At 51.9% G+C, this 13,151-nt stretch overlaps 1 protein-coding gene across 1 annotated transcript in view; it reads right to left on the bottom strand.

The window, feature by feature from the left end:
- The window catches only part of Pax5 (paired box 5), a 162,608-nt gene extending 157,734 nt beyond the window's left edge, over window positions 1–4,874 (bottom strand). The window contains exon 1 of the mRNA XM_057790573.1: window positions 4,832–4,874. Coding sequence (XP_057646556.1) covers window positions 4,832–4,874 — 43 coding nt within the window. The remainder of the gene's footprint in view (window positions 1–4,831) is intronic.
- Between the last annotated feature and the right edge of the window lie 8,277 nt (window positions 4,875–13,151).

Below are 13,151 nucleotides of genomic sequence, written 5' to 3'. Positions count from 1 at the left end.
TGAACCAGGATTTGTTAGAAAGGTGTGCCCCTGGAATTTTGGGCAAGTTTTGCAATTTGCAAGCAGGTTGAAGTTGGTTAGGAGGAAATAAAGCAACTGAGTACCAGATTTTTACGAGTACCATGGAATGTATTTTAAGTAAAAGGAGTCAGAGAAAGCTCCCTTTCCACTCTGATGTTCCATCTGGTAATCACCTCCAGCTGAAAGGAAGTAAACTAAACCGACCGATACAATGCAGAGTCGTTGGCCCTTATAGCTTTGAAGTATGCTAACTTACATTGCTGAAGATTGAAACTGAAGCCAAGTTAGAGAATTATCCTGATGCTGTTGACAACTCAGAGGCCAAGGAGGGGAAATCGCCTAGCCTAGGACAGGCTGAACTCTAGAAGGGAAGTCAAGGCACCTACAAGGTCACACACATCCACCCCTCAACTTTAAAACAGAGAAACAACACCCACAGTTCGGCTACCACCACCCTACCCCAGTCCAAGACTGATCTACAAGCAGGCCCATGAGCATCTGAAATTGAGGGATAAAACACTCCTAAAACAACCTTTATCCTTCAAAGTATCTAACAAATTCACAAATGAGTTTCCCAAATCTCCAAGTTCAGGCTATTTCCAAGAAAACCACAATTTTTAAAAGGTAATTTACATCACTTAGTTCCAAACTACACTGGATTTTCCTCTGATTGTCAAAATGTACCTTTAAGGAATTTTGATTGTTCTGAAACATTGCACACAGGAGAAGAAAAAATAGGAAGAGAGAAAATTTTCCTGAACAGAATTTTATAGCTAGGGACATAATTGCATAGTTTACTTAAAACAGAAAGATTTCAGCAACCCTGAGCAAGAGCTTTGTTCTGGGACAGAGATCAATTAAGGGGGAAAAGGGTGAACCAGTTTTTCCAGAAGAGGCTGGATCTAAGTAAAAGAAAGTATATCCATAATTGGCGTGTGCTCATTGGGAGGACACATGTCAAGGAAAGGCAGCTAAAAGACACAGCGCACATTTGCTATGATCTAAGGATCCAGGCATTGCAGCCAATCTGCAATCATTGTTTACTAAACCACTAACAATTGAGACTTCCTGCCCAAAACACAGTGGCAGCCTTCAGAGCACTTCAATGCCAAGAGCAGTTCTGTAGGGAATCTGTAGGTTTTTACCATAAGAAAACAAAAACAAAACCAAACAAACACCAAAAGTTTCCTGGAGTCTGGTCTCCTTAAATCACAGGAGATCCCCCAAACTACCTCCCTTTGGCCACAAGGAATACTAAGGAGTTTGCAGACTCCAAGGCAAGTGCCTCCAGCTGACATGGACTAGACATAGGTGACTCTTACTTTTCTTAACTTTCTGGACAGGCCCCAGAACCTATTGGTCCTCTTGCCTCATTCATGAATCTAGCCAACAGAGCACTTTAAGGCAGGCCTCAGGAAAGGTGCTAATCTAGGATTGGTAAGAAAGGAAGTCAAGAGTCTGAGGGAGAGTGGAGGTGGGACAGGGAAAGAGAGGTATGTGCACAGGATATAGATGCTATAGACTCTCTATACTCTCTCTACCATAGAGAGGAGGGCCGAGTGAGACAGAAGGCAAAGAAGGGAAGGCGAGATAGGGCACAGAGACTAGATTAGGCAGGCAGAGGGAGTGGGGCAAGGAATGGAAAAGTCTAAATAGATTAACAAATGGAAGGGGATCTCTAGAGGGCAGGTCTCTATGGGTAGGGGTTTGTTTCCTCTCCCTCCTTCTCGGGTCTTTCTCCAGCTTTGTATCTCTTCAAAGACTGAAGTCCCATGTTCTACCGTGGGTTCCAGCTAGGTGAGGGCTCATCTGCCAGGAGGGCACAGGGCCAAGACATGAACTCGGCTATCATTCCTAAGAGGAGCAGAATTTAGAGACTGGCACAGAAATGGATGCAAACAAGTTAGGTACAAACTGGGAAACACACACAGATACAGCAAAAGTAAAGACCGGCCCCATCTGGAAGAGCAGGGTTTGAAGGCTGATAGAACGATGGAATTGTGGATGACCCTAGGACCTTTGTGTCTCTGCTCCTGCTCCGGAAGGAACTGGTTTCTGCAGATGCTCCTCAGACCTTGTTAGGGATATATTGACCACAAAGGACACTGCCCACACCCCCAAAACTATGATTAGGCACAGATAATTAGGAAGGTGATGTTTGCTGCCAGCTGAAGACTGAACTACAAGAGCCCGGATCATTGAAATTCTTTCTAAATGCACCAATGCAGAAGGCAGAGGCAAACAGGATCACAGAGAGCAGACAGCCAAGTGCTGGCACACATGCTGTGAAAACAGACACAGCTGGACTACAGAGGCAGAGCCTTGCATGTGTGTACACTCCAACTGGCCTCTCTGGGACCAAGTCCTTCTCTTCCCCCCCTTCCATTAATTCTCCAAAGCCGAACAGCATGCCTCTATTCCCAAGAACCAGCTGCAGCAGATCTTTGCCAGTCTTTTTTTCTCTCTAGCCTCAGTATCCTGTTCTGGAAAATGACTGGTAACTGACAGTTTGGGTCACTCTCAGGTGTAGCATTGACACAAAAGTACTTTGTTAACTAGCAGGCAAAATGCTTCGGAGGGAGGAACCATCTGGGGAAGAGTCACTGTGCCAGTGTGCTTGATGGAACTGGAGGAGGATGTGGGGTACCTCTGAACTCAGAAGACTGCTAGGCAGCAGGGCCTGTCCCTCCCAACAGAAGCTATCCTATGCAGAATTGGTTGGGGGCTGGGGGTGGGGGGGAGAAGGAAGGTAACAAGGAAAAACTGACCAGAGCCAGAAATAAAGATGAAGCAAAGGACCCTGCTATACCAGCCACCTTGCAGAGCCTGTTTTCTCTGCCCTCATTGCCAGCAAATTGGGACCCAGAGACAGACTACACTGGGCAAGCACACAGCTTTGGGCACAAGAACTAAGGGTCTTTCCAAAGAAGCCAAGGGTTTCCACTAGCTCTGGAAGCAAGGCTGGCCCAGCCCCCACTGTGCTGCCAGGGAGATTGAGAATGGGAGGAGGGAGCACTTCCCGAGGAGGGGGCAGATTGAAGGCCCGGCAGGAAAGCTTAAGCATTAGCAGTTGGTTAACCAGCACCTGGAAGGAGCTGCTTCTCCACACGGAGGCACACCGGAAGACCACCGAGTCTGATGCTATCTCCCCAAGGGCTTGGGCATGAACTCTGGGCAGCAGAATTCTGGACAGAGAGAGGCAGTGCGGGCCTTTGGACTTCCGCCAGTAAGGGAAGAAGCAGGGGAGCCAGCCCTACCCATCTTGTTTCCCAGTTGCTTTATGACTGAGCCAACACTTGCCCACCTCTCAGTGTGTTGCCCCCAACTCATTTGTTTTCAGGTTCGCTCTGAGTAAAAGCAGAGAGGCTCCAGAGCCACTTTGTGCAGGAAAATGCAGTGGAAGACGCTGGAGCCCTGGTGTACTGGAAACCGCTTAAACCCGGTCCCCAAACCTGGAGGAATCGTTGGGGCTGGGACCAGAGCAAGCCGCTTCTCTGTGCGAATCTTGTTGCCGCTTGGGAGGATTACCTCCAACTAGGATATTGACACAAAGAGAAGCTGACCGGCTTGCAGCCCGCTTTGGCTGCCTAAACAAACCTTCCCCAGCGGCCAGGCCACTCGTGGAAGACACGAAGATTCTTGCCCCGGCTTGCCTTCTCTCTAGCCGGGTCTCTGTTGCCTTTGTTAAATAGGGGACCCATGATGACTAGAGTAGATCCCGACTGGTTGAGGTTAAGCGAGCTTGCAGCCGGCTGCTAGCCACGGAGTTACTCCGCGATCTCCAGTCCACAGAGACCCGAGCTGGGCACCCGAGAGCAGTCTGCCAAAGCCTGGCGCCTTCCCCTGGCCGATTCTACAGCCAACAGAAGGAAAACGCGATTCGTTCCACTTGGAATTTCCTTGAAATCTCCGAATCTAATCCAGCGTTAACTCGCCTGAGAAGAGAGCTCATCTCACAGGAGGCTGTGTTAATGGGTGAACTGGCCGAATCCCTGCGGGTCAGCCAGCAGGGCCCTGCCGGTGCCCGAAATGACCCTGCCGGTCTCCTACACCGCACAGGCTTTCAGAAGGCAGATGCGCCTGCATGGGACTAATTAACTTCTTTCTTGCTTGCTTGCTTGCTTTCTTTCTTTCCTACTTTCTCTCTCCCTCTCTTTTTCTTCTAGGAGAGAAGCCATATCAAGGCAGGCACCCTACAGAGAACGACCCAATTGTGTCTTTAAAGGTCTCTGTCAGTACTGGCCGACTCCTAAACTAAAGTGTAGCTTAGGGACCCGGACTTCGTTGATTTTTTGTTTTTAAATCCCCTCTCCTCGACCCAAGAGACATTTGGAACCCTGGATCAGGTGCACTTTCTTAACTCTCACTTCTTTTCTTCACACATACAGGGACCGGTTGGGGCCAAGCATTAGTCTTGGTCAGGTCCATAGCTGAAAAGGACGCCAACAGTTGGGGTTTGGGGCGCTCTCTCACTGACCTCTGTTAAAACTTCCTGCCCTCCAACTGGCCCAGTTCTGAGCCTTCTATGAGTATGAACCAGGGTTTTGAGAATTAGCTTCAGGAGACCAGGAAAGGCTGCAGCTCGCCTATACTACCTCGTTGCTGGAGGCGGGATTTACCGATCAGGCACTTCGGCTTTGGCGGCCAACGCGTTCCGCGTCCGCTACCTAAAAGCCTTGCACTTTGCAAAGTTGTCTACGCAGCTACAGAGGTCCCGAGCCCTCCAGAACTTATTACCTGCCCCGTAGTCCGGCACCCCCAACCCGACCCCGGCCGGAGAGTGAGAGAAGCGAGCTCGCCGCCTACTTACTATGCATGGATGCAAACGGGTCGTGCTTACAGTGTATTTCCATCGGGGCGCTCCAGACTGCAGGTCGGCCCACGCCGTTGCCTCTCGGCGCCAAAGGGCTGCTCAGGGAACCTAGGGACCCGCGCCACCAGGCCAGGCACCCTGTGAGGTGGGCTCAGAAAACACCTCTGCAGCCGTGGGGTCCCTCTCCAAGCCTCTTGCGAAAGATCGCGGAGAGCTGAGCCGAGAGGCGGGAAACGGTGCTCAGGCAGTCGGTCTGGGAGCGGGCGCCCAACTCCAAATAGCTTCGCTCCTCCGCGGGCTCAAGCGGCGCCTCCCGGCCCACACCCGAAAAGCAGAGGCCCAGGCGCCCGCGGCGTCGAGGGCATAGCGCAGGGGCCCACCTCCGGGACAGCTAGGGGCGCTCGGCGCCGAAGCAGAAGCCTGCAAGAGGCCGCGAGCGCACGGCCCTTCGTCTCACTCTGGGGCAGCGAGGCTCGCGAGCTGCCAGGCTGCTTCGGTCACGCTGCTTCGAGGGTCTGTCCACCCCTCGGCCTCCGCCAGATCCTGTCTCCCGCTGCTCCGAGTCTCTGGGGCTGAACGTGCCCCTCTGCCTCTCTCCCGCCGGCTCTCCGACGTCTCCAACGAAGTTGTAGAAGAACTCCCTCTCCAGCCGCGCAGGGGCCGCGGCGGATTCTAAGACGCTGCCGCTACTAAGGCTGGAAGCCCGGAGCGCCCCGAAGCCCGGGACCCGCCGCCTTCAAAGTTCCCGCGGGCCCCGAGGCTCCCAGCCCATTCGCTCCTGGCTGTGCCCTCACGCTACCAACTCTTGGAACCCCGCTGCCCGCTCTTGGGGGTCCGGTTGGACTATCCCTGGCTTGCCTCTTCCGGGACAGCCACCGCGTCTGCCGAGCGGTGAGCAAGGGGCGCAGGAGAGGATGCGGGTCCCTGCCGCCGGGGCCGCTGGGGCCGCCAGGGCTGTCGGTGCTGAGATGAAGCCCCTGCGGGCTCTAATGCCCGTGCTGCTACCGCCGCCGCCGGCGCTAGCCCTCCGCCTGCTCGGCGCGCACAGTGCGCCACCGCGCCGCCCCGGAGCCGCTTTCAGGACCCGCTGCGTGTGGACAGCGCCGCCCGGGGCTCAGCCTCCCTCCGGGCGGGGGCGGGGCGGGAGCTCACCTGCCAATCACGCCTCACCAAGCCAATCAGAACGGGGGCATCCAGTCCTAGCCCGAAGTACTGCCCTATTGGCTAAGCAACCCACGGACTCCGCCTGATTAGCCGGTACCTGGGCAATGGGAGAGAATGGGGGGCGGGGCCCAAGCGGCGGCGCCACGTTCATTGACAAACGCGTGGGGAGAAGGCCTAGTGGATCGCGGATGGAAAATGGGGAGAGACAGAACAGGGCCCACTCAGTGTCTGGAGAGCCCAGCTCTTGATCCCGCAAAACCAACCTTTCTGCAGTTGGGATTCTGGGATTGAGAATTAGAGACTGAGGGCAACCAAGACAGGGACGAAGGGTGAGGATGAAAGAGAAGTCTCCAGAAGGCAAAAAGAAAGAAAAGCACCCACAGTTATTGGAGGAAGTCGTGTAGCGCAGTAGAGATTCGGCTTTCAGTCTAGGTGGAGGAGTTACGTGTGTATACCTGCCGCTTCAGACTCACTTTGCTCCTCGGTAAAATGGCCAGTTTAGTGAAGGCGTCTTTGATGCTGATTCCTTCCAATGGAAAAATTTCCTAATTTTATCAGGAATCTACTAAGTGACGGCGGCCGTCTCCTCTGTATCCCCCACCCCCCACTTTCTCGGTCTCTCCAGAGTCCCCAGTGCTGCATTAACCAAAGGCAGAGTCGGGGGGATATTACTTTGAGGTTACCAGAAACTGGGCAGTCTCGAAAACTTGGACCAGGTTGTCTCAAGCAACAGAGCCATAGATCCTTTTTGCAGTCTCAGCCTAGGAGCTGATAGGTCCCTTGGGAGCTGGTGATACGCTCAGCTCAAAGCTTCTGTCAACAAGAGGATTTCCGCATCTGGTGCAAGGCCTCCTTTAAAACGGAAGGCGTGCACTGGCATCCCGCGCTAATGAGAGCACCTGAAACTCGCGACTATGTGGTTGCTTCTGTTTACAAGTGCCTGGCAATGTGGCACCAAGATGGCTACAAATGCTGCAGTTTCCAATTGCCAGAAAAAGCTGACCTTCCCTCGCCATAGCTCCTGTAGACTTTAGGACAAAATAGAGTTCCAGCGGAATTCTGCTGATCCAGCAAAGTTCTTTAACCAGCCCATGGCTCAGGTTCTCGGGAGTGTAAGGCTCTCAGACTGTAATCAAAGCTGCTGGACTTTAAAAAAAAAAAAAAAAGAAGTATTTTCATTCAAGCAGCTATCCTTCCGTGAGCCCCCTAGTGTGCTCAGATCCAACACAGATACTGAACATTCCCCTGCCCCAGCAATTGTGGGAGTGTAGACTAAACACTCACCTCTTTGAATCATAAACATAAATCCACCTGAACAAGGACACTGAGATGTCTGCTTCAGTCATAACATAGAGGGGATAGAGCTCAAGCTGATCTTTGGAGGACCCTCAGGCCATTTTCCCTATTTACTTTCTGCCTAAATTTTTCCTCATTGTCCAGTCTTTTCCCCCTTACTCCACTTCTAACATCTCTATACTAGGTCGATCCTTGGGTCCACTCTCTATAGCTGTCTTGGTCACAGCTGCTTGATACATGTAGACAAGTTTCCCCTTGTTGACACCATCCCCACCCCCACTGGGCCACAGCTGCAGGAAAACGGCCAAGGCCAGTCTCTGGGGACTCAGAAGGCTGTGGTGTGCAAGGTGGTGGGTGTTAGCTTTCTCTCTCCATCATCGGGTACCCCTCCCAGTCCTGATCCTTTGCCCCCACATCCACCTCTGCCTTAGGGCAGAAAGGTTACAACAGGAAAAAGATGGTAGCCTAGGGTTCCTTTGGCTTTATCCTGTAGTTCCACAAGAATCACTTCCAGGCCAGGTATGGGACTCTTAATTCCTACTAGTGAGTTCAAGAGTGCTGCCCCAGAGAAGTAGTCAGTGATACCTCCTGCTCCTAACCATGCTCCTTGAGCTCCAAACCCAGATCTAGGATCTTAAAACTGAAAGGGTTCTGGGGCAATGCCCCCCCCCACACACACACACTTTACAGATGTGGAACCTGAAGGTAGGAGGCAGGATGCAACTTATCTGAGGTCATACTAGAGCAAGTCTGGGACAGAGGGAAGGCTGAAGGCTGGAAGGGGAGGTGATGTCAAACCAAATAATTCATCTGGACAACGCCTGAAGGGGCCAGTTGTCCTGTATTGTTTGGAAAGAATCCCCAGGGTACTCTGAGGGCAGGGTGAAACTGCAGATAGCATTCTAACAGGAACAGCCCAGATTCCCCTTTTTACAGGCAGTGATGTTCATCTGCAGATCTGCAGGGCTATGTTCTCCTCTGTGGAACCCAGCTTAACCAGTGAAGGAAGGTAGCCCCTCCCTATATTTAGTGATCTTGGGTCAGAGGAAATTTCCTTCTGAGTGGGTTTTCTTGTCACTCCTGGAGTACTTGTGCTCTGAGAACTTCAAATCCCCAAAGAAGTGAAGAGTCCTGATATGACCACCCTGTCCATCCTTACAGGCAGTGGCCCAGAGAGGTTCAACGACCAGTCTGAGGTCACACAGCTATTCCCTAATAGAGCTCTGCTTCCATGCCTCACTTTTGCCTTCATCTGCAGCCTGGGTCCAGGAAGGACTAGCAGAGAGCTACACAGAGGGCATAGACCTATGGAACCAAACCACCATGGAGACAAAACTAACAAAATGCACAACGTATTTCAATTGATTAATTGCTTTGGCAAGTTTTGTCTGATGGAAGAATGACCACTTTGAGAGTATTTCAGAAGCCAAAACACCTTTGAAGAGAGGGCATCTATCTAATTCTCTCTGCACTTGGAGACTTTACTTGACGGGGGGGGGCACATGCCACCCCCAACCCCTCCCCAGCTCCCCATCACTCCCTCCAGTCTTCAGAAAGTCAAGTTCTCAGCACACTGGTGCTGCTATGGAGTTCTAGCCTGAGAGTGACGCTTGCAGCTCACTCCCAGCCCATTTGCCTGCTCCTTCTTCCAGTGAAGCAAGGTCTTTCAAGACTCAGACCCCCGTGCTCAGTTGGGAAGGATCCGAGCTGCCTGGGCACTGCCGTTCTAACCTGATGGGTTCTTTTTAACCTTTAATTTGAAAAAGTACCAAAGAGGAAAAGCAACTGATCTGCGATTGCACAGCAAATGGGGCTTAGAGATGCCCATCTGATTCCTGAAAGTGGATCAAGAGTCTTCTCTCCCTGGCCTGAGTTACGTTGCAGGAGTCACTGGGGAGGAGAGCATTAAATCAATGCTCACATTTCCTGTGCTGGGGCTTGTCACCCCTACCAGCCTGTCCTTGCAGAGCTGGAGCACCAGGACAAAGTCTCTCTCCCAAGACTTAAGACTTAGCAGTCCTTTCTCCAAAGGCCTCAGCTTCTAGTGCCTGGAACAGAGAGGAAAGGATGCTCTGGAGTGTTTCCCAGAGCTTTCTGAGATGCTGTCCCATGCATGGGAAGTGCTATTCTCCCTGCATCTAGACCTAGTCTTGTTTGATGAGCATCATAAGCTCCTGTCCTCTGAACCTCCACTTCCACTTTTCCAAGGAAGGGGGAATCTGTTTAAGTGGCTCCTTGCTGTGTGCTGGCCTTGCTTAACATTGGGTTTTGAGTTACAGAGAAGCTAGGAGTGGGGAAGCTGGGTTTTGGCGAAGGGATTCTGGAGGAAGGACAGTTTGGTGGCCTATGAAAGGTCTAGAAGTTGAGGGTCATTTGAGTGCCTGGACAGTCCCTCAGTCCTCTCCCTCCTCTGTCCTAGGCTGGGTCTCAGAGACAGGCAGAAGGGTACTCTGGCCTGAGCTGTGACTCCACCCCAAGCAGGTGGCTTTTACCCTAACCCATCAGTAAGGGGTGTGACTTTTAGGATTGAAGCTCCAAACCCCCCAGGATTACCCCTACACAAACCCCACCTAGCCTAACCGCATAGAAGAGTGAAATGCTTTATTGATTAAACGATTATTCAGGCGATTGAACTAATCAAAGAGCCCATCGACCGCCATGAATTACATTCTTCGTGGTAGACAGCTTGTCAGGAGAGGCAGCCACTCAGACCCCTCTCGACTCACATGCATCCAACCCATTTCCAACAATAAACAACCCAGACACAAGTACCTTTGGGCATCCCACCACGTGGAGAAGGGAAAGTTGTCTGGGAGTGAAGAGTGGAAAGGGAATAGCGTCCCAGGTTTCTGCATCCGTCCTGTCATGACAACGCTCTTCTGGCCGCTGTCCTCACTCTTCTGTTGTGGCTTTTCTGGACCCACAAAAATCCTGGTTTGGGGTCTAAGTTTTCTCCTCTCTGCTCTTAGACTTTATCAAAAGCTGGAGTAGAACTGGGGTCTCACAGATGACCCAGGAATGAGAGGAGTGGGTTTCTTGCCATAGTTCAGAGTATTTGTGTGCACATTGGCACATGGCTTAATGAGAAAAGGGGGTTGTCTTACCAGGTTATGCCTTAGGGTAGACAGAGGCCTTCTGCTCTGCCTCATCTTCTCAGACATAAACACACCCCGCTACCCAGTGCCTGGGCCTCTGAGAGACACAGGGGCACTGTGCCAAGAAGACCTATGTACATACAGTCACCCCAGCTAAATGACCAGACTAGGCACATATATACATCCACTTGAGCTCTCCTCCATTGGAGCAGCACCCACAGGACATGGCCAGAGCATACAGTGTGACACACAGACACATACAATGTCAGAGGCTGGGTGAAAACCTAAAGGGAGTGGGTGGGGGCTGTCAACATGTCATCAGTAGCCCACAGACAGCTTCTTCTCACCCACCAAAGTTGTGTCTGCCATAGGAGACCCTTGTACACAAATGCAATTCAGTAGTACCCCAGGAATAAGACAGTACACAGTGCACAGTGAGGGCCCAATTGCCCTGAGTTCACATCATTTTTGATTCTGTCTCCCAATATAAGACTTGGGCCTGGCAGCACATGCTTTGGACACTATACCCCAGTAGGCCCAGAGCCATGCCTGTGCCTGGAGACATGCACTTTTGTGTGTATTGGCATGTATACGTTGGACAGCTGTTGACATCCAAAAATGGAGGGGTCGGAGTCACCACCTCTTCCTTCCTTCCAAAGATGCTTAGGAACAGACCCTCAAAGCAGCAGATGCACAATGAGTGAGGTGCTTATCAAAATTATATGTGAATATGCATATATATATGTATATATATATATATATATACACACACACAAACACACACACACTCGCTTTGGAGGCTTCAAAAGAACACCCACACAAGCACCAACTCTTAAGCATACACTAATACACCCAGGGCAAGATACAAGCTTGTGAAGACACAATCAAGCACACAAACTCAAGCAAAACACTCATTTAGGGGCACACAAACTCAGCCACACTCATGCACACATTGAACCTTTTAAGCAAACACTCAGACCCAAACTTGCACACCTCCAGATTAACACCAACACAAGCATCAGAAACAGAAACAAACAAAAACCAAAGAAAACGGGTCTCCTCGAAGACAGCAGAACAGAGCAGTGAAAGCCCTACAAACACACATAGAACGACAGGCCTTTCCCCCAGGAAACTCAGCACATCCCCTCTGTTTCACGTGGGCGCTAGGAATGTGTCCCAGAGTTAGCATTAGCATGTATGATGCCCGTTTCACGGTGGTCCTACCTGTCCTGATGGTCCGAGGAGTCGGGTAATTTTTCTCTAAATCCATTTTGATATTTCAGGACTTGATGAAATGGACAGGGGGGAAAAGTTTCCACTTTTTGTGCCCTTCCTTTTTTTTTTTTTTTTTTTTTTTTTTGTGCTGGGGCCGCTCACAAGTCGGAATAATTCAAGCCTTCCGCTCCCCCGCCGAGCTGGGGTAGCTGATCACTGAGCTGAAACTAAACGTTTTAGGTGGAAAAAAAGCGTCCGAAGGCACCGTGAAATGATTAAGGAACTAAAGAGCTTCTCGCCATGTGAGATCATGTCCTGTTCTCGCCAACATCACAAGATGTCCCCAGACACGCCGCGCCCCCGGCGCACCGCCCCGCACTGCGGGGCTAGGAGCCGGGAAAGGGTGTCGACTTTACGGCCTGCCCAGCGTGCCAGACGGGGCGGACCGGGCCGGCCGAAGGCGTGCGAGAGAGGCCTGGAGAGCAGTAGTGCCGCCACGGCTGCCGCGTCGGACTTTTTTTTATAGGGGGTTGGGGGGAGGGAAGGAAGGATTCAGACTGCGCCCCGCGTTAGTCGCGCGCCTAGGGGAAGGAGCGGACTGAGGCTAAACCCGAGCTACCGGGTCGCACCTGCTTCCAAACCTGCGTCTGGGGGTCGCGGCCCTGTGCGCTTTCGCTCTATATGCAAACCCTGCTTCGTAGGTGCCAGTAGGCCCGATTTTTTATTTTAAAGAAAGAGCAGTTCTACCAAGTAGGTGATTTTGAATACTATGCTAGCACAATTGTCAGTCACGGGGGACGTTCCAGCATCCTCAGATTCACCCCTAGGGCGGCGCCCGCCTTCGGAGTTCCCAATTTCCCCACCCCCAATCCATTTGCAATCTCCATAGTTTTGCTGGGCTCTACTTCTAGGGCAACTTCACGTCCTTTCTGTCCCCAGATTCCACTCAGCCTCCAGATCCCAGATCTGCTCTCCAGAGCAGGTTCCTTTCTGCCCGGAACTCAGAGGTTCAACAGAAAGATTGTGGATAAAACCCGGACCTTTGCTTTGGAGATCCCGGGCCAAGCAGAACCATCTCAGTAGATTCAGAAACAAGCGAAAATTATGGACACCTTACCCAGGCCCCTAAATGAAATCCCACTGCCCTCAGGCTAGGAGACCTTGTGGCATCCCCTGAGTTCCCAGACTTGATTCCAGAGGTGAAATCGGGTGCGTAGAGACTAGGCAAAGGTGTGGCCCGTCCAACTCGGCTCCCTGCGACCCAAGCCTCTCCTCCTGTCCCCTCCCCAATCTGGAATCTAAGCTGTGGCCTCAGGAAACCTACGGAGCCCCGCCGCGGGGTGGTCGCTGGGGAAGGTTCTCCAGGGCGGGGGAGCACTTCTGGCACGCTGGACAATGGCAGTTTCGGAAACTGAATCGTCCTCAGAGAGTTTGTTTGATTTTTTTGAGGGGGTGGTCACGAGGCTGGGCTGCAACCTAGAGGGAAGAGCCTAGAGTTCGAGGATGGGGGGAGGGGGCTAGTGGAAACCGGACATCACGAATCCACT

Source organism: Chionomys nivalis, chromosome 16, assembly GCF_950005125.1.
Source record: "Chionomys nivalis chromosome 16, mChiNiv1.1, whole genome shotgun sequence".
In the NCBI taxonomy this organism is placed as follows: Eukaryota; Metazoa; Chordata; class Mammalia; order Rodentia; family Cricetidae; genus Chionomys; species Chionomys nivalis.
This window is presented reverse-complemented; position numbering and strand designations above follow the sequence as displayed.